The 18623-nt window shown below is 36.5% G+C and overlaps 1 protein-coding gene and 1 pseudogene across 22 annotated transcripts in view; both read right to left on the reverse strand.

Moving 5' to 3' along the window:
• The window catches only part of DNAH8 (dynein axonemal heavy chain 8), a 327555-nt gene that overhangs the window by 285475 nt on the left and 23457 nt on the right, over positions 1 to 18623 (reverse strand). For 21 of the 22 annotated variants that reach the window (XR_010946846.1, XM_067753082.1, XM_067753094.1 and 18 more), the window contains 5 exons: positions 16381 to 16557; positions 14059 to 14172; positions 10286 to 10393; positions 7821 to 7922; positions 2299 to 2445 (listed from right to left, as the gene is read on the reverse strand). Coding sequence is in view for 21 of the 22 variants with exons in the window: in XM_067753082.1 (XP_067609183.1) it covers positions 2299 to 2445; positions 7821 to 7922; positions 10286 to 10393; positions 14059 to 14172; positions 16381 to 16557 (648 nt within the window). In the remaining variant the exon portion in view is untranslated. Of the gene's footprint in view, positions 1 to 2298; positions 2446 to 7820; positions 7923 to 8104; positions 8218 to 10285; positions 10394 to 14058; positions 14173 to 16380; positions 16558 to 18623 lie in introns of those variants that run through there. The other variant, XM_067753103.1, reaches the window with a different exon arrangement.
• LOC137231604 (dnaJ homolog subfamily C member 2 pseudogene) lies at positions 4970 to 6680 on the reverse strand (annotated as a pseudogene).

Raw genomic sequence — 18623 nt, forward strand, 5'->3', positions numbered from 1 at the left:
AAATTTAAAACGTGCAAAGAATTTAAGTAGAAATTTCTCCAAAGAAGAAATACAGATGGACAATAAGCATTTAAAAAGATGCTCAACACGGGCTTCCCTGGTGGCACAGTGGTTGAGAGTCCGCCTGCCGATGCAGGGGACACGGGTTCGTGCCCGGGTCCGGGAAGATCCCACATGCCACGGAGCGGCTGGGCCCGTGAGCCATGGCTGCTGAGCCTGCGCGTCCGGAGCCTGTGCTCTGCAACGGGAGAGGCCACGACAGTGAGAGGCCCGCGTACCGCAAAAAAAAAAAAAAGATGCTCAACACCATTAGTCATCAGGGAAATGCAAATCAAAACTACAATGAGATGTCACTTCACACCCACTAGGATGGCTAAATTCAAAAAGACAGACAATAAGTGTTACAAGGATGCAGAGAAATTGGAACCCTCATACATTGTTTATGAGACTATAAAATGATGCAACTACTTGGAAAAACAGTTTGGCACTTCCTCCATAAAGGTAAACATGGAGTTATTATCTGACCCAGCAATTCCACTCCTACACATATACTCAAAAGAAATGACAACATATGTTTACACAAAAACACATACATATATATTCATAGCAGCATTAGTCGTAATAGCCAAAAAGTAGAAAAACCCAAATGTCCACCAACAAATGAATGGATAAGTAAAATATGGTATATCCAAATGATGGAATATTATTCAGCAATAAAAAGGAATACTACAACATAGATGAACCTTGAAAATATTATACTAAGTGAAAGAAGCCAGTCACAAAAGACCACATATTATATGATTCCATTTATATGAAATGTCGAGAATAGGCAAATCTATAGAAACAGAAAGTAGATTAGCAGGTGCTTAGGGCTGGGTAGAGGGGAGAATGGGGTATCACTGCTAATGGGCACAGGGTTTCTTTTAGTGGGAATGAAAATATTCTAAAATTAGATGGTGGTATGGTTGCACAATCCTGTGAATATATTGGAAAATATTGACTTGTACACTTTAAATGAATACATTATATGGTATGTGAATTATATCTCAGTTAAGCTGCTAAAGAAACAAACAAAAAACAGCCCCACTCAGTAACTTGGTTTTGTTCATCACCCATATTTTCCTATCCTGGCATGTACAGGAAATGCCCTTCAACTTGTGAAATGCCCCCCACCAATTTCCAACAAATGACGAGCAGACTCCTGTTATTAGGACCTAGGGAGTTGGCAGTATGGTAGGGCCATGGGGAGGGTGGTACCTAGATGATATCTTTGTAGGCTTTGCAAAGGTTGATTCGAAGAAGCCTCTGATATGGGCTGCCCTGTATCCCCTGGAAAAACATCACTCCTCTCCAGCCAGTCCTAATCAATGAATGAATCAAAGGTGCTGAAGGGCTTCCCTGGTGGCGCAGTGGTTGGGAGTCCGCCTGCCAATGCAGGGGACACGGGTTCGTGCCCCTGTCCAGAAAGATCCCATATGCCGCGGAGCGGCTGGGCCCGTGAGCCATGGCTGCTGAGCCTGCGCGTCCAGAGCCTGTGCTCCGCAACGGGAGAGGCCACAGCAGTGAGAGGCCCGCGTACCACAAAAAAAAAAAAAAGGGTGCTGAAGTTTCTAACCCATATCCGCCCAGCAAAGACATTGCCCATACAATCTCTATGTTTAGACCATACATATGGCCTAGTAAGAGAAGGTGCTCACACATCCAGATATGACACAACTACTGGGTTCTGCCAGATATTGCAGATATGTCACCTCACACCTTTTCTCAGCCTGATAAAATGGTTAAGAGCAGAGGCTTTAAGTTCAAGCTCTATAGGTAAAGATAGAATTGAGGTCTCAAGAGAAGTGAAAGTCTGCAATAGCTTTTGTGAGACAGGCAGAAGATAGTAATTAGGAATGAAAAAATAAGTTATAAAAAATGCAGTAGGGCTTCCCTGGTGGCGCAGTGGTTGAGAGTCCGCCTGCCGATGCAGGGGATGTGGGTTCGTGCCCCGGTCCAGGAAGATTCCACATGCCACGGAGCAGCTGGGCCCGCGAGCCACGGCCGCTGAGCCTGCGTGTCTGGAGCCTGTGCTCCGCAACGGAAGGGGCCACAACAGTGAGAGGCCCGCGTAACGCAAAAAAATTAAAAAATAAAATAAATAAAATAAAATGCAGTAATCTATGAGTGATAGTGGATGAGTCAGATCACTAGTAAGACAAGAGATCTGGAAAAATAATTCTCAGTGATGCTACATAAAGTATGAAATAACTGGAAAGGTACGGTTGGTAGTGGCAACTGTGGCTGCACGACGCTTACCTTCTCCAGTCTTTTGCAGAAAGCTTCAAATTTTCCAAATATATACATTTCTGAAACCTCAAAAGATTTTTCCCCTGAGGATTCTAAAATCTGTTTCCTTGTTTTGTGAAAAGATGTCTGATATTCCTTGAATAGAAAAATGCAGTCCTATGAGAGATTTAAAAGGGGTATAATACATAGTGAGACACTTGTTTATGAGTGAAATATTCAAAAATTCTATCCTCACACAAAACTGATCACATCAACCCCTCAATAGGGGCTGCCGCTGTTAACATTGAAAATTCAAGTTCTCTGCCCACACATTGAAAGGCCTATGAAAATCAATACAGTTTTTTTTCTATTTTACAATATAGTCTCATCTTCTTTATCCTCATTATTTCCCCTTAACTCTTATCCTTATCAAAGTTACCACATACACTATTTGTTGTCATGTTTTCATGGCTAATCAGAGCTCCCAGGAGGCCAAAAATTATGTATCAATTCTGTCTATTTTCAATTATCTATCTAGTCAGTTGGCATCTTTTAATCAGCATTATTCACATACAGGTATAAAAAACATTAAGACTGTGCAATACTGATTTATAATCCAACTGTCAGTTCTCCATGAGGAGATCATAAAGTCTTTGATGGGTGCATTGCTGAAATCCTAATATTTGACTACAGCTATACCAGGTCAGTTCAACCAGGCTAAAAAAGGAGGACATTGTCACTAGGCTCCAGTAGGAACTTACTGTCATGTCCAGCTAACCAAACCATCTTAAAAAAAAAATAATGTTAAACTTTTTCAAAGCCACCAATGGCCAGTCAAATCTTTAACATAATGCCAGCTCCCTGGTTCTGACTCTTCCATCTCCCTCTTCACTCTATAAGGACCTTTGTGCTTACGTTGGTCCCACTTAGATAATCCAGGATAATCTCTCCAACCTTAATTCCTCCTGTAACCTTAATTCCCCTTGACATTTAATATAACATAGTCACAAATTCCGGGGATCAGGATGTGGACATCTTTATTCTGCCTGCCTCAGCCACTAAGTCAGAATCTCTGTGAGTCAGATTCAGGAAGCCATACTTTCAACCAGTTGCCCAGGTGATTCTATAAACATTCAAGCTTATATAACTAGTCTCATACCTACTTCTAGCTATGATACGCCTCCCCACCTCTCAATCTCTAAAACAGAATCATTACCCTCTTCGAGGTCACTGATTATTTTTCCACTTATTAAACAAAAGTTTAAGGACTTCCCTGGTGGTCCAGTGGTTAAGACTCCAGGCTCCCAATGCAGGGGACCCGGGTTTGATCCCTGGTCAAGGAACTAGATCCTGCATGCTGCAACTAAAAAAATCCAGCATGCCACAATGAAGATCTCGCATGTGCCAATAAAGATGCCAGCGCAGCCAAATAAATATTTTAAAAAAAGAAAGTTTCTTGGTGCCTACCATATGTTAGGAACTCCTTGAGATGCTAGGAGTACAGATAAGATCCCTACCCTCCTGGAATATGCCATCTAATAGGAATTACTTTCTATTACTTCTTCTTCACCAACCAATTCCTTCCTGTTGGACAGATAACATCCTAAATAACAATTCTTCTCATTGCTTCCTCCAACTCATCTGAAAATTATTCCCCAAAACTATACAATAAAAGTTTCCTGAAAAAATTTCAGATGTAGTAGAAAGCAAGTTAAACTAGAATGCAGAAAACCAAGATTTCATTTCTATTTCAGTAAGTAAATGGCTAGTGACTTGAAGCATATTAAAACAATTATGAGAATAAATTGCTAAGTTCTATGTCAAGAGTCCTGGTTTCTGCCAATTGGACAATTTGGGGGGAATGATTTCTCACTCCCACTCCCAAAATTAACCCTGGAGAAACTATAGAGGGAAACATGGAATCCAGCAAATAACAATAACAACGAAAACAGAAGTGATAAACTCCTGGGAGGAGGATGGGTTGTTCTGAATCTGAGGATTGAGTGAGCAAGAATGATTAAGAAAACAGAGAAGATAAGTAATATTGTTAATGAATAAGGGGACATATTACATAACAAGGCAAAGATTAGTAAGAGAATATTGTCAACATTATGCCAATAAATTACAAATTTTAGAAAAATTGAAGAAATTCCTCAAAAATATAAACTTACAAAAACTGTCTCAAGAAGAAATAGAAAGAATAGTCAAATAACTAGTTTTTTTAAATGAAGCAATATGTATTCATAAAACATATATATAAGGGATTAATATCTAGAATATATAAAGAACTCCTCCAACTCAACAAAAACAGAACCCACTTCAAAAATGAGTAAAGGATTTGAATAGCCATGTCTCCAAAGAAGATATACAAATGGCCAATAAGCACATGAAAAGATGCTCAACCATCACTAGCCATTAGGGACATGCAAATCAAAACACAATAAGATACCATTTCATATGCATTAGGATACCTATTACCAAAAAAAAGAGAAAATAACAAGTATTGGCACAGTGTGGAGAAACTGGAACTCTTGTGCATTGCTGGTGAGAATGTGAAATGGAAGAGCTGCTAGGGAAAACAGTATGGTGGTTCCACAAAAAGTTAAAAACAGAACTGCCATATGATCCAGCAATTTCACTTCTAGGTATATACCCAAAATAATTGAAAGCAGAGACTCAAAGAGATCATTAAACAGCAGTGTTCATAGCAGCATTATTCACAATAGTCGGAAGGTGGTAACAAATGTCTATCAAAAGACGAATGAATAAACAAAATGTGGTCTATCCATACAATGGGATATTACTCAGCCATAACGAAATGAAATTCTGATACACGCTACATCTTTCAGGTATATTTACTGGATACATTTTCAAAGCTCATTCCAAAAGCTTCTGTGCTTCTGTTGTCAAGAGGTGAAATCTGCACATGGATTTCCAAATTGTTCTGAGGTGTTATATTGACAGTCTGAGGCTCTACTCCACACAGTATGTCGTCTTTCTGATGAGGGCCAAGTTTTGGGAGACGGTTCTTTGCCAATAAAATCTTTGGCAGTTCTTCTGACTTCCAGAAGTAGAATGCGTGTTCATGTACTTGGCAATAACTTCCCATCTTGAATTTGTCCCAGCAAGAAAGAGGCTCACAGTTTTAATTAGCAATTGCAGATCAATTCTCTTCTGACAAATTTTTACTGCCATTTCCACCTTCAACAGTTGATGTCTCTGCATTCTTAGATACTTGGCACACACAAGCCTCAATTTCCTCTTTCTCTTTTCTAATTTGCTCATTAATTTCTTCTGTTTTGGCAGAGCAGCAATTCCTATTTCTTTTGTAGGTGATGTGAACGTTTCATTTAAATACAGTAAGCTTGCAAGTTCGAGCCTATCGCAAAGTTTTTCCACTTCTTCCATCATTTTAACCGGCTTTATCTCATCATCAGGAAAGTAATTCCAGGTCTTCCATGAATTTTGAAGTTTTTGCTACCTTTCTCTTTTCTTATACAATTGACATATAACATTATATTAGTTTCAGGCATACAACATAATGATTTGATATTGCCTTTCCCTCTTAATGGCTTTTTTTCCTGGTTATCCTTTTTCTTCTTTGCCAGTAATGCCTTTTGTCTAACTTCCTCTTTCTCCTTACCTATCCAAGCAGCTCCTAATTCACCTCATCTCTGCTTTTCTTTAGCTTCTTCCTTCTTCAATTTTCCTTCAGCTTTTGCTTTTTCCTCTGCTTCTTTCTTGGCTTTTTCTTTTTCTTTGAATTTTTAAAATCCTTGCATCACAGTTATATGCATTATCATCTAACATTCAATTCATTTCTTCTTTTTCCTTTGTGCCCTTGCTGCTCTGTTCTGCTTTTCAATCTCTCTCCTTTCATCATGACATTCTGCTTTTTTTCCTTCATTTAAATAAGAAAAATTCTCTCCAACAATAAAAATTATGCCAGCAGGAATAAAATGCCTCTGCATCATCAAATGATGAATTCATATCACCAAGTTTAGGAACTTTTTCTTTTTTACCACCTGTAATGCATTTCAAACACTTGGGAAAACACTTAGAAGAAATTGTCCTTTGCTTCACTTTTCTAAGGAACTGAGTTATCAAAAGTAAGATCTACACTGTTAATTTCTCCTCTTTTCACTGACTCAGACATTTCATAAGTTTTAGTTATGCAAGTGAAGTTGTCATTATCTCCTTCTTTAACGGATTCACCAGCTGCTTTTGGTATTGTTTAGAACCACTGCTTTATGTGCTGCTTTGGTCTCTCTCTGCATAACTTTGTATTTTACATGAACAAATCCAAGAACTGCATAATGATTCTGGTTCTTCCAGTCGTTGAGATCAAGTGTTTTCAGGAAGAGAAACTATCCTAACTGCAATTCCTCATCTTCTGTTTCATTTAAGTACATCTTATGTTTCCTCTGACAACTCTTTCTTATCCTCCAGTTCCAGAGGTCAGAGAGTGGTGATGAGAGTGCTCAGGGCCAACCCTGCAAGCACAGCAGTTCACGTCCTAGGTGGAGGGCACTGAGCATCCTTTCTTGCTCTACCGCAACAGTCCCAGCCTCCCACCTAGGCTCTACGAAGCCCAGGAACCAGCACATGAAGAAAGCCAATAACCACTTCCAGATGGAGACTTGCTGGTATGGCCATTTCTTTCAGACTTTCAAAATAACAGATCACTTTGATTTTCTACAAACTCTTCTAGAGGCTAGAAAAGAGGGGAGTACTTCCTTCCCCTCCTCCAGTCGTACTTATTCTGAGACCTTAGTGCCAGAAACACTAACAAGGACACTATGAGAAAGGAAAAATTACAGGCTATCTCTCTCATGAATATAGTTGCAAAAAGCCCTAAAGAAAATTGTAGCAAAGTGAAGTTAAGAATGTTTTTAAAAAGATAATTACACCATGACTAAGTCGAGTTTATCCTAGGGATATTAGAATAGTTTCATTTTAGAAAACCTAAAAATGTCATCTATAACATTAATAGATTGAGGAGAAAAATCTTATAAGCTCCTCAAAAATATGTGCTGAAAAATTTTTTCAAAACCCATTCATAACTTTTAATAATATCTCCTAGTACTAAAACTAGGAATAAAACTTCCTTGAATCTAATCAATGATGTATTAAAGCATCAAACTAAATGGGGAAATGTTAGAAGCATTTTCTTCTAAAAGAAGATCAGAATCAGATGCCAACTATTACCAGGTCCATTTAAGGATGCATGGCAATCCTAACCAATGCAAAAAGGCAAGAAAATGAAACTAACAGGGGCTGGAGTAAAAGATGGGGGCCAGAGCATATGAAATGGCACATGCGAGGTGTCTGATACAGGCAGCCATGGACAAGATGAGGATTAAATTATGCCCTAACAGGAGCACTAAGCATAAAGGGAAGTAGATAATTTTAATGAAGTTCTTCTTATATGCTCATGCTACCCTGTACAATGTTTTTTCAAAGTTAACATGCTTTGTCAATGAAAAAAGTAAGCAAAAGTGGGCCAGATGGTAAAAGCTTTACTTTATGAAAATAAAAATATTTATACAAACCTGAATTTTCTTTAGTACAACTGGTATTTCCTGATCCCATACGTGGTTAGTTCCCCCATCAGAAATATATGCTTTACATGCTGTCACCATTTGATTTGTTACCTAAAATAAATATAAGTCCAGAATAACTATAGGTAGAGAAAGAAATAAAATTTAAGTTTTTTAAATCACAAGCATAAAAATATGATAAATAGAAACCTTATGGAATGAATTAATTACAGAATATAAAAAACAAAGAAATATACATTCCAGGTAAAACAAAGAAAACCCAAAGTCACATTTACCTACTGTATTTAAGTCTACGTCACTGAGGCCATCAATTTCAAAGTCAACTATATTTTCTCTTTGTCTAGTTCTCCTCTAATTAGGTCTTGATCCAGCCCAACTGTGATTCTTCTCCATCCTTCAACATGCAAACTAAATATTAAGTTAACCACCTCTCACATCCCCCAAAATAAAGAAGGAAAAAAGAAAAAGCAAGACAGCCATTTAAATGGTCTGGAAGTTAAACCAAGATGGCAGGCTGACACACAGAAATTTTGGAGAATTCCTAAAATATGGAAATCACACAGTACCAAATCTACAGAGAAAAAAAAAAAAAGACTAGAGAAAGCTAGAACCCGGTTCTGGAGAAGGTTACTTGAAGGTAGAACTGTTATGGAAATTTTTCAAGATGGGAGACAATGTGAGGTAACCCTCAGTTGTAACCCTGAACACCGAATTTAGAGCAACTTGTACAGCAGGCAACAGCGACATATGCTGAAAGGACAAAGGTATGAGTGTGGACCACAGTCTTCGAGAAGTGTGGCCCAGGTAGCTACTGCACTCCCAGGAGGACATATCAGAGAAAAAGCTATTCTCACTCCCCTCCAAACAGTAAGTTATACTCCTTACTCACAAGAGACAGACAAAATAAACAGAACAGGGAGGCAAATCAGCAGTCTCAAACACAAAGATGGGCAGACAACCAAGAATCACCAAGCAACTGAAGAAAACAAACATGGTAACAGAAGCATTAAATTCAACAAAGAGAGAAAATACAGAAAAGATATATGTAAAATCTTTTAAAATATTTTTTATTAACTAAGTTTATAAGAAAGATATGAGAGGATTTTTACATCATAAAAGAAAAGAACTCGGAAATTGAATTTTTTTTTGATGCACCGACCAGCAATTGGGACATAAATGAACAGTCAATGAGTGAGCTGAAAGATCAAAGGACAAAGATGGACCCCCCCAAAAAAAAGTTAAGGAACATGGATTTTAGATTCAAGGGGAGAGAATAAATTGAATAGGTGGATAAGGAATAATCAGAGGTAAACAGGAAAACTTCCCAGGAATGAAGAGAGAGGAAAGTCTTGGGAATGAAACAACCCAGCAAGTATAGAACAAGATAAAGGTAAAAAGAACCACATCACTTTGAAATTTTAGAAGTTCAAGAATGAAGAAAAAATCCTACAAGCTTCCTGGGAGAATAAAATAGGTTTCCCACAAAGGAAAAAAATCAGATTAGCATCAAATTTCTTATCAACAATTGTAGATAGTATACAACAGTATCTTTACAGTTCCAGGAAAAAATTATATTGAACTTAAGAATCTCAAACTAACATTTCAGTGGTAAGACAAAATGAAGTGATTTTCAGATATGCAGGAATTCAGGGGGTTCACCACAGAACTACTGAAGAATTTTTTTCAGCAAAAGAAATAATAAATCCAAGGCAGAGGAAGATGTGGAAATCACAAAACAGAGGTGATCAAAAATGCTAGCAATACTTAGATTTTAGTCTGATCACTTGTTGATTCATACACTGAAAACACAGTAACAATAATATGGAACTAGAAATCTCAATGTGGAACATGTAGCAAGGAGGAAGACAAGTGACAGGGAAGAATCCTAAGGTTCTTGCCTTGCTTGGGACATAGACAATGATTAAATCTATTCTTTGATCTAAAAGAAAGTTGAAATGTGACTGTTACGTTCTGCTTGAATCGTTTATAAGTAAATTCTACTCCTGTGTTTCTTGGATGATTTTTCCAATTATTTAAAATAATTAATCATATGGCACTAAATGGGAAGATTTTACATAAACCACAATGTGGGTGGGAGTAGCTAAAGAAGCATTATTTTTCCCTTGATCATTATGTAGAGTCCTTCTTCGTTTCTTGTAACAGTCTAGGCACAATTCTTAGCTCTTATGCAAAACTATTTGGAACAAATAAATTAGAAAATCATCAGTTACTTTTAAACAAAAAACCTGGGGGTTTACCTCTGACAAGCAGAAAGGTCCCCCTTCAATTAAGTACAACTGACTCCAGGCATGCCTTTCTTTTCTTTTCCACAAAGTATGAAAATCCAGAACTCTGAGAGGCACCCGAAGTTCCCAATTCCCTTCCCTAGCTCAGAGGGAAAGCACTGTTAACCTTTTCACAGGGTTACAATGTGATTTCTTCCCTTGGAAACTTACCTTGATAAACAATGAGGTCATTCTCTCCGAAGTATTATAATACCTTGACACACTGTGAATCATTTTGATGGCATTTATCAAATTTTGTATCCCATGTGCCATGGAAACCTAAAATTGAAATATATTAAGCATACATTTATATTTTTAATAACCCCCATCCTATAATATTCAAAACTCTAAACATACATAAAACAGTGTAACATTTTAATCTTAAAAGTCAAATTTTACTAAAAGCAACATGGTATCCTTGACTGGATACTGAAACAGAGAAAGGACGTGAGTTTTGACAAAGGTACCAAGGTATTGCAAGATGTTAACAGGAGAAATTAGATGAAAAGTATTCTGTACTATCACGGCAACTTTTCTGTACATGTAAACTTAAAATTTTATTTAAAGATAAAATATTGGAGGTGAAAGTGATTTTAAGTATTAATAGCTCAACTTGCTCTTTTTAAGGATGAAGAAACTGATATCTTAAAGGGTAAAGTGACTAATGTATGGCCAGAAAGCTAATTAGAAACAGGGATCAGACTAGAACTCATTTCCTCATTATTCAACTCAATTCACCTTTCAGCAAACCTACTAAGTACCACGAAGTCCTGAGAATATTGAGAGAATTCCAAATATAAAGAAACTATCCTGGAGGAGGTCAAGGCAGGGTGGAAACGACACACACAGAGAAGTGAAATAGGTAGAACAGCCTAGAGCCATCAAGTAGAACAGCATAGAGCAAAGCAGAGCAAGTGCATCCGAGATATCAAACTATTGCTAATGTATATTGAATGATTACTATGCGCCAGGCACTAGGTGAAGAGCTTCACATATTATCTTAATTTATGTTGACAATGACCATTTTTAAAAATATTTATTTATTTATTTGGTTGCACTGGGTCTTAGTTGCGGCATGAGAACTCTCAGTTGCAGCACGCATGTGGGATCTAGTTCCCTGACTAGGCATCAAACCCCAGCCCCCTGCATTGGGAGCGTGGAGTCTTATCCACTGCACCACCAGGGAAGTCCCAACAATGACCATTTAAGGCAGGTTTGATTTCATCAGATCTAAAACATCACTGATTGTAAGACTGTACCACTGCTTTACAGTCTACTGAAGAAGGGAAAAAAAATGCTCAAGATGGGGAGTCTAACTCCTACAAAAATCTAAGCCACCAAACGATGCATGAAATTAACAAGCCACGGAGAAAAAGACAGGAATAAAGCCTACCTGTCCCAATCCTGCTCCTTGGGGGAGGGGTGGAAAATAAACTATCCTGAGAACTTGTTCCACAAGCTGGGGCTCGCTCACTGTAGTCTGAATTCACACCCATGGTACCAAAAACAAAACAAACATTAGTTCTTTCCTTCCCCCGCAAGGAAAGAACTAATAATCTCAGATGGTGTCAAGTCACCTTCACAATGATTCATAAAACCTGACTGACTGTAAGTTGTGTTCTGAATACAGAGATGTTAAAATGTGAAAGAAAAGTCTTAGAATCTATAAAATAAAGTGATATGATTATTCCCATTTTGCAAATGAGAAAATAGAGATGTAGAGTACCTTGTCCAAGGTCCTAGAGCTGTAGCATAACCACAGCTATGTGCCTGAGATTTTGAGATCCTGCTTTTAACCTTGATGTAACTCATAAATCACTATGGAAGAACAAGAGAAGGTCAGTGGCCTTCCCACCCTCAAGGAGCTAGACTTTTAATTGCTAGGACAATTTAAAATATATAAAAAGATTTTTTAATAGTGGTAGAATAAATAAGCCAGGAAGAACAACTACTTTTGAGTGTACTGTATGTCCTAGTTATGAGGTGTAACCATGACATAATGAAATCAATTTTATGTGGCTCATGGAAATTAGTATCGTCACTTTGTGGTTAACCCTGTATGTCAGAATTCATATTATACGTGTTACCTGTAGACCAAAAAGATTCTAATTAAAATATGCCTAGGAGTCCCTTCCACCCTCAATAAGGCAACTCTACAAAGAATGAAAAAGGCCTGGAGACAGTATCAAATGGACCAACCGGGGAAATACCCTTCATCTGAATTTTAAACATCATTATTTATAATAGTAGCTCCTTGAGTGCACAGTTCTTATCTATACATAGTGTTCGCACATTTTATGCATAAAATATATTAGTTGATATGCCAATAGCACAATACCAAGATGATAAAATGAAACACAAAATTCATAAAATTTTATCAACAAGAAATGGAAGCATGAGTCCTCTACACTTTTCCTGCTCAACTGACAGTTACAAACTAAACAGCAGCTTCTGGTTTATTTTAAGGAGAATAAAGAAAATGAGAAAAAAAGAATTTTTGAATCTACAGAAATAGTTGGTATATGAGGGGGAAGAAATTATAAGACTTAATACTAACAGTACTTCTCTAATTTCAAAAGATAATGTTAGAAACATTCTTACATCAGAGAATGTAAAAAGCTCAATGATAACAATAATAATAAAGTACATGCATCGCTAGAGGAATTGAACAAAGTTTTTTAAATTACTAGGATGAAAAAAAAATACTAGGATGAAAAGAACTAAAACCAAAACTAAAAGATTTGAAAATTATATGAATTTAAATAAGTCTTTTGAATCAAGAAGTTGAAATTAGTATACCTTAAAATTTACAGGTCTTAGTAACAGCAAAAAGCATTATATCTTTCTTCCAAGTTTACTTTTTATAGTGAAAAGCTTTAAATATATTTTTAAAAGTACAGAGATGTTATAATATTCATATACATTATTTTTGCATGTTTATTTTATTTATACAATTTTTAAAGGATATGTATTCTTTTATTATGTTGAGGTACATTCCTTCTATACTCTATTGAGAGCTTTTATCATGAAAGGGTGTTGTATTTTGTCAAATGCTTTTTCTGCATCTATTGAAATAATCATATGATTTTTATCTTTCATTCTATTAATGTGGTGTATCACATTTATCCATTTGCATATGTTGAACCATCTTTGCATCCCAGGAATAAATCCCCCTTGATCTTAGTGTGTGATCCTTTTAATGTGCCGTGGAATTTGGTTTGCCACTGTTTTGTTGACAATTTCTGCATCTCTATTCATAAGGAATATTGACCTGTAATTTTATTTTCTTGAGGTGTTCTTATCTGGCTTTGGTATCAGTGTAATGCTAGTTGGGCACTTTCTCTTTCTCACTCCTGGGTCACTCACTCTAGGGGAAGCGAGTTGTCCTGTGCAAAGGCCCATGTGGTGTGCAATAGAAGTGGACCCTCCCCAGTCAGCCTCCCCTTCAGAAGCGACCACATCCCAAGACAGCAGCTTGACTGTGGCCTCATGAGAGACCCTGAAGCAGAGGTACTCAGCTATGCTGTCCCTGAATTCCTGACCTACAAAAACTGTGATATAATAAATGCTTATTGTTTTAAGCCACTCGGTTCTGGGGTAATTTGTTATGAAGCAATGAATAACTAATATATTTGTCTTTCTCAATTCACAAATCAGGTCATAGTTATGATAATGCTATATATTTAAATGTAGGTTAAAATAATAAATATAGTTTATAATTCATTACAGATATATAATAGGAAAAGATATCTTTTAAATAACTTTTCTGCAATATGTTTTTCCCAATATACACATATTAAATCGATTTTATGTGCTAATTTTTATTTTATTTTATTTAACATCTTTATTGGAGTATAATTGCTTTACAATGGTGTGTTAGTTTCTGCTTTATAACAAAGTGTATGCGCTAATTTTTTAAACTACACTTTAAAAAGAATACTTACTAGATCACAGTTATAGAGAGGCTGACACACTTTTTCTAGAGTGTACAAATATCTGACATTATCTTTTGATTCATTTGCTGTATCTGTGATTCTTGCATCCAAATCACGCCAATTCTAAGAAAAGAAAGTATAAGAGTCCTATGAAACACCCAAATATATCACTGTGCTAAGGTTTAATCATGAAATTCAAGCTGTCTTCCCTAATCATTCATATACTAAAAGAGTAGATACTTAAATGTGATTGATATATCTTTTTCTTATATTATTTAAGACTTAAAGTTATTATAAAAACCTTAAGTGACTTACTAAAACTGAAGGCTCATTCTGTTTGTAATTAACATTCTGTCTGTTGGCTTAAACCAGACCTGCTTCTACCTGGAGTGACTTTTCTAGGTTAGAAAAGTGACATTACATTATTCTGGGTCTTCAGGAAAGAAAATATTCCCATCAGCAAAGTGTATTTTTCATATCCAGAAATAATGTGCAGAGATGCTCAGGGACCATGGCCGTTTGCTTCATCCACCATATATAACAATTGATTAATAGCCATAGTAATAAAGGACTACTAGAATCAGAACAAAACAATATCTGAAACTTTCTGAGTGAGGGAAAGATAGAAACAAACAATTCTCAGGAGAATAAATGCAAATAGCAAATAAACTTTAAAAGATGCTCAACTTCATTATTAATAAGGAAAAGGCAAAATACAACAAGCCATTTTCCACATGTTGGACAGGCAAACAAAAATTTTTGACTAATAAGTATTAACAAAGTTGTGGAGTATACACCCTAGGGAAATGCTTGCTTGTAGGCGTGTAGAGGCTTTAACTGTAGTAATGTTTGTGAACACTTAGAAAAGGAACAATTTTCCTCAAAAAGTTAAACACATTGAGCCAGAAATTCCACTCCCAGGTATATACAAGAAAAATGACAACATATGTCCACACAAGAACGTGTACCAGGGACTTCCCTGGTGGCACAGTGGTTGAGAGTCCGCCTGCCGATGCAGGGGACACGGGTTTGTGCCCCGGTCCGGGAAGATCCCACATGCCGTGGAGCGGCTGGGTCCGTGAGCCATGGCCGCTGAGCCTGTGCGTCCGGAGCCTGTGCTCCGCGGCGGGAGAGGCCGCGGCAGTGAGAGGCCCGCGTACCGCAAAAAAAATAAGAACGTGTACAAGAATGTTCACAGCAGCATTATTCATAATAGCCAAAAAATAGAGACAATGCAAATATCCATAAACTGATAAACAAAATGTGGTGTTATCTATAAAATGGAACATTATTCAGCTGTGAAAAGGAATAATTACTGATACATACTACAACATGGATAAACCTTGAAAACATTATGCCAAGTGAAAGAAACCAGTAACAAAAGACCACATATTATATGATTCCATTTATATGAAATGTCCAAAACAAGCAAATCTATAGAGATAAAAAGTGGATTGGTGGTTACTTAGGGCTAGAATGAGGGGAAGGAGACAGATGGAGATGGGAGGTGATAGCTAAAGAGTACAGGGTTTCTTTTTGAGGTGATAAAATGTTCTAAAATTGATTGTGGTGATGGTTGCACAACTCTGTGAATGTACTAAAACCACTGAATTTTGCTCCTTAAATGGCAGAAATGAGTAATATGTGAATTATATCTCAAGACTGTTGAAAAAAAGAAAGGAAACAATTTGTCTAAAAACAAGAAAATGATTAAATAAAACCTGATGCATTAACATTATGGAAAACGAAATAGCCTGATCTGATAGGTATAACTCTCCAAGATATGCTGCTGGGGGGACCAGGGAGTTAAAGAAAAACAGAGTATGATGATGCCATGTAATTTTAAAAATTTAGAAACACAAAACAAATATATATATATATATATATTTTTTTTTTTTTAAGGAAGAAACAGAAAAGGACCTGGAGAGAATCAAGCTAAACTGTTAATAAATATGACCTCTAGGAAAGGAGATGAAATAGTGGGGATGAGATGTAAGATAGAGGACATTTTTGCTTTTGACTTTCTATATAGTCCTCTAATTCAATAAGCCTCTATTGATTTACAATTTCAAAAACAATTTAAAAATAAATAGCAATCACCCCATAGTAGTACTGTCAAAATTGGTGTGTGAAATATTGAGAAATAAATTTTCATTTCTATACTTCCTTTTCCTCTTCTGGAAGTAACGATGGTACAAGAGAAAGCCTTACTCAAAGTTTTAACACTTCTAAATACATGGTGCAAAGTATATGATGTGAAGAAGCAGTTCAAGAAGGGTAATTTTCCAGTTGGTTGCTCTGAAGTAAACTTTAAAATACAAGGCCTTTTACCTTTAAGAGTTTGGAGCGTGCAACATTAAGCACATTTATAACAGCCTTACAACTTGGCCCTTTAATCTGTTCAATGATATAACTGAATTTGGCTGACATGCGTTTCCAGTGTTCCAGTTCAGTGAGAGGACCTGAGTCATCAGCTTCTCTTCTCATCTGCACACTTTCAATAAGTACCTGCAATCAGAAAAGTTCACAGAGTATAGAAACGTTACTTTCTGCTTTTAGAACCTCATTATTTGCACCTTTTCAAAGAAAGTTAAAAGTACAAATAACATTCAACACTGAATAATATTAAGAACTCTTAGCAAACTAAGACTAGAAGAGAATTTCTTTACCATGATAATTAGTACCTGCCAAAAGTCTGCAGCAAATATCATACTTTGTTTTACATGTATATTATAATTTTTAAACATCTTTATGGGAGTATAATTGCTTTACAATGGTGTGCTGGTTTCTGCTGTATAACAAAGTGAATCAGCTATACATATACATATGTTCCCATATCTCCTCCTGCTTGTGTCTCCCTCCCACCCTCCCTATCCCACCCCTCTAGGTGGTCACAATGCACCAAGCTGATCTCCCTGTGCTATGTGGCTGCTTCCCACCAGCTATTTTACATTTGGTAGTGTATATATAAGTCCATGCCACTCTCTCACTTCGTCCCAGCTTACCCTTCCCCCTCCCCGTGTCCTCAAGTCCATTCTCTACGTCTGCATCTTTATTCCTGTCCTGCTTGTAGGTTCTTCAGAACCTTTTTTTTTTTGGATTCCACATATATGTGTTAGCATACGGTATTTGTTTTTCTCTTTCTGACTTACTTCACTCTGTATGACAGACTCTAGGTCCATCCACCTCACTACAAAGAACTCAATTTCGTTTCTTTTTATGGCTGAGTAATATTCCATTGTATATATGTACCACATCTTCTTTATCCATTCATCTGTCGATGGACACTTAGGTTGCTACCATGTCCTGGCTATTGTAAACAGAGCTACAATGAACATTGTGGTACATGACTCTTTTTGAATTATGGTTTTCTCAGGGTATATGCCCAGTAGTGGGATGGCTGGGTCATATGACAGTTCTATTTTTAGTTTTGTAAGGAACCTCCATACTTTTCTCCAGAGTGGCTGTATCAATTTACATTCCCACCAACAGTGCAAGAGGGTTCCCTTTTCTCCACACCCTCTCCAGCATTTATTGTTTCTAGATTTTTTGATGATGGCCATTCTGACTAGTGTGAGGTGATACCTCATTGTAATTTTGATTTGCATTTCTCTAATGATTAGTGATGTTGAGCATCCTTTCATGTGTTTGTTGGCAATCTGTATATCTTCTTGGGAGAAATGTCTATTTACGTCTTCTGCCCATTTTTGGATTGAGTTGTTTGTTTTTTTGATATTGAGCTGCTTGTAAATTTTGGAGATTAATCCTTTGTCGGTTGCTTCATTTGCAAATATTTTCTCCCATTCTGAGGATTGTCTTTTCATCTTGTTTATGGTTTCCTTTGCTGTGCAAAAGCTTTTAAGTTTCATTAGGTCCCATTTGTTTATTTTTGTTTTTATTTCCATTTCTCTAGGAGATGGGTCAAAAAGGATCTTGCTGTGATTTAAAACATCATACTTAAAGATGAAATTTTAGAAAATACCACTTTAAAACCAAAGACAAGACAATTTTGCCACTATCACCACCCACTTCCATTCAACCAGGTCATGGAGATCATAGCACAGGATAAGGAAAGTAAACAAAAGGTATAAGAATTGGAAATAAAAAAACAATGGCATTATCATGGAGGGAATGGTTGGCCACATTTTAAAAATTCAAGAATATCTAAAGACAAACTTTTACAATTAATAAAAGTGAATAATTCAGTAAGGTTTGGGGCTGTATATATAAATATCAGTAGCATTTCTTTACAAGCCATCTAGCAATCTGAAAATGTAATTTCTAAAATGACAGTATTTGCTATAACAAATAATAACAATGTAAGATATCTAGAGATTAACAAAAAATGTACAAGACCTTTTTGGAGAAAATTAGAAAACTTACTTTCAGCACACAAAAGAAGGCCTAAATCAGTGGAGAAATATACCATGTTCATGGATGGAAAAATTCAACATATAAAGATGGAAATTTTCTCTAAATTAATGAAATGAAATTTATTTCATTCAATGAAATTTCCAGTCAAAATCTCAACAAGGTTTTCTTTTCATGATACTTAGCGAACTAGTCTTTTTTTT

The sequence above is a fragment of the Pseudorca crassidens genome, chromosome 10 (genome assembly GCF_039906515.1).
Source record: "Pseudorca crassidens isolate mPseCra1 chromosome 10, mPseCra1.hap1, whole genome shotgun sequence".
Classification (NCBI taxonomy): domain Eukaryota; kingdom Metazoa; phylum Chordata; class Mammalia; order Artiodactyla; family Delphinidae; genus Pseudorca; species Pseudorca crassidens.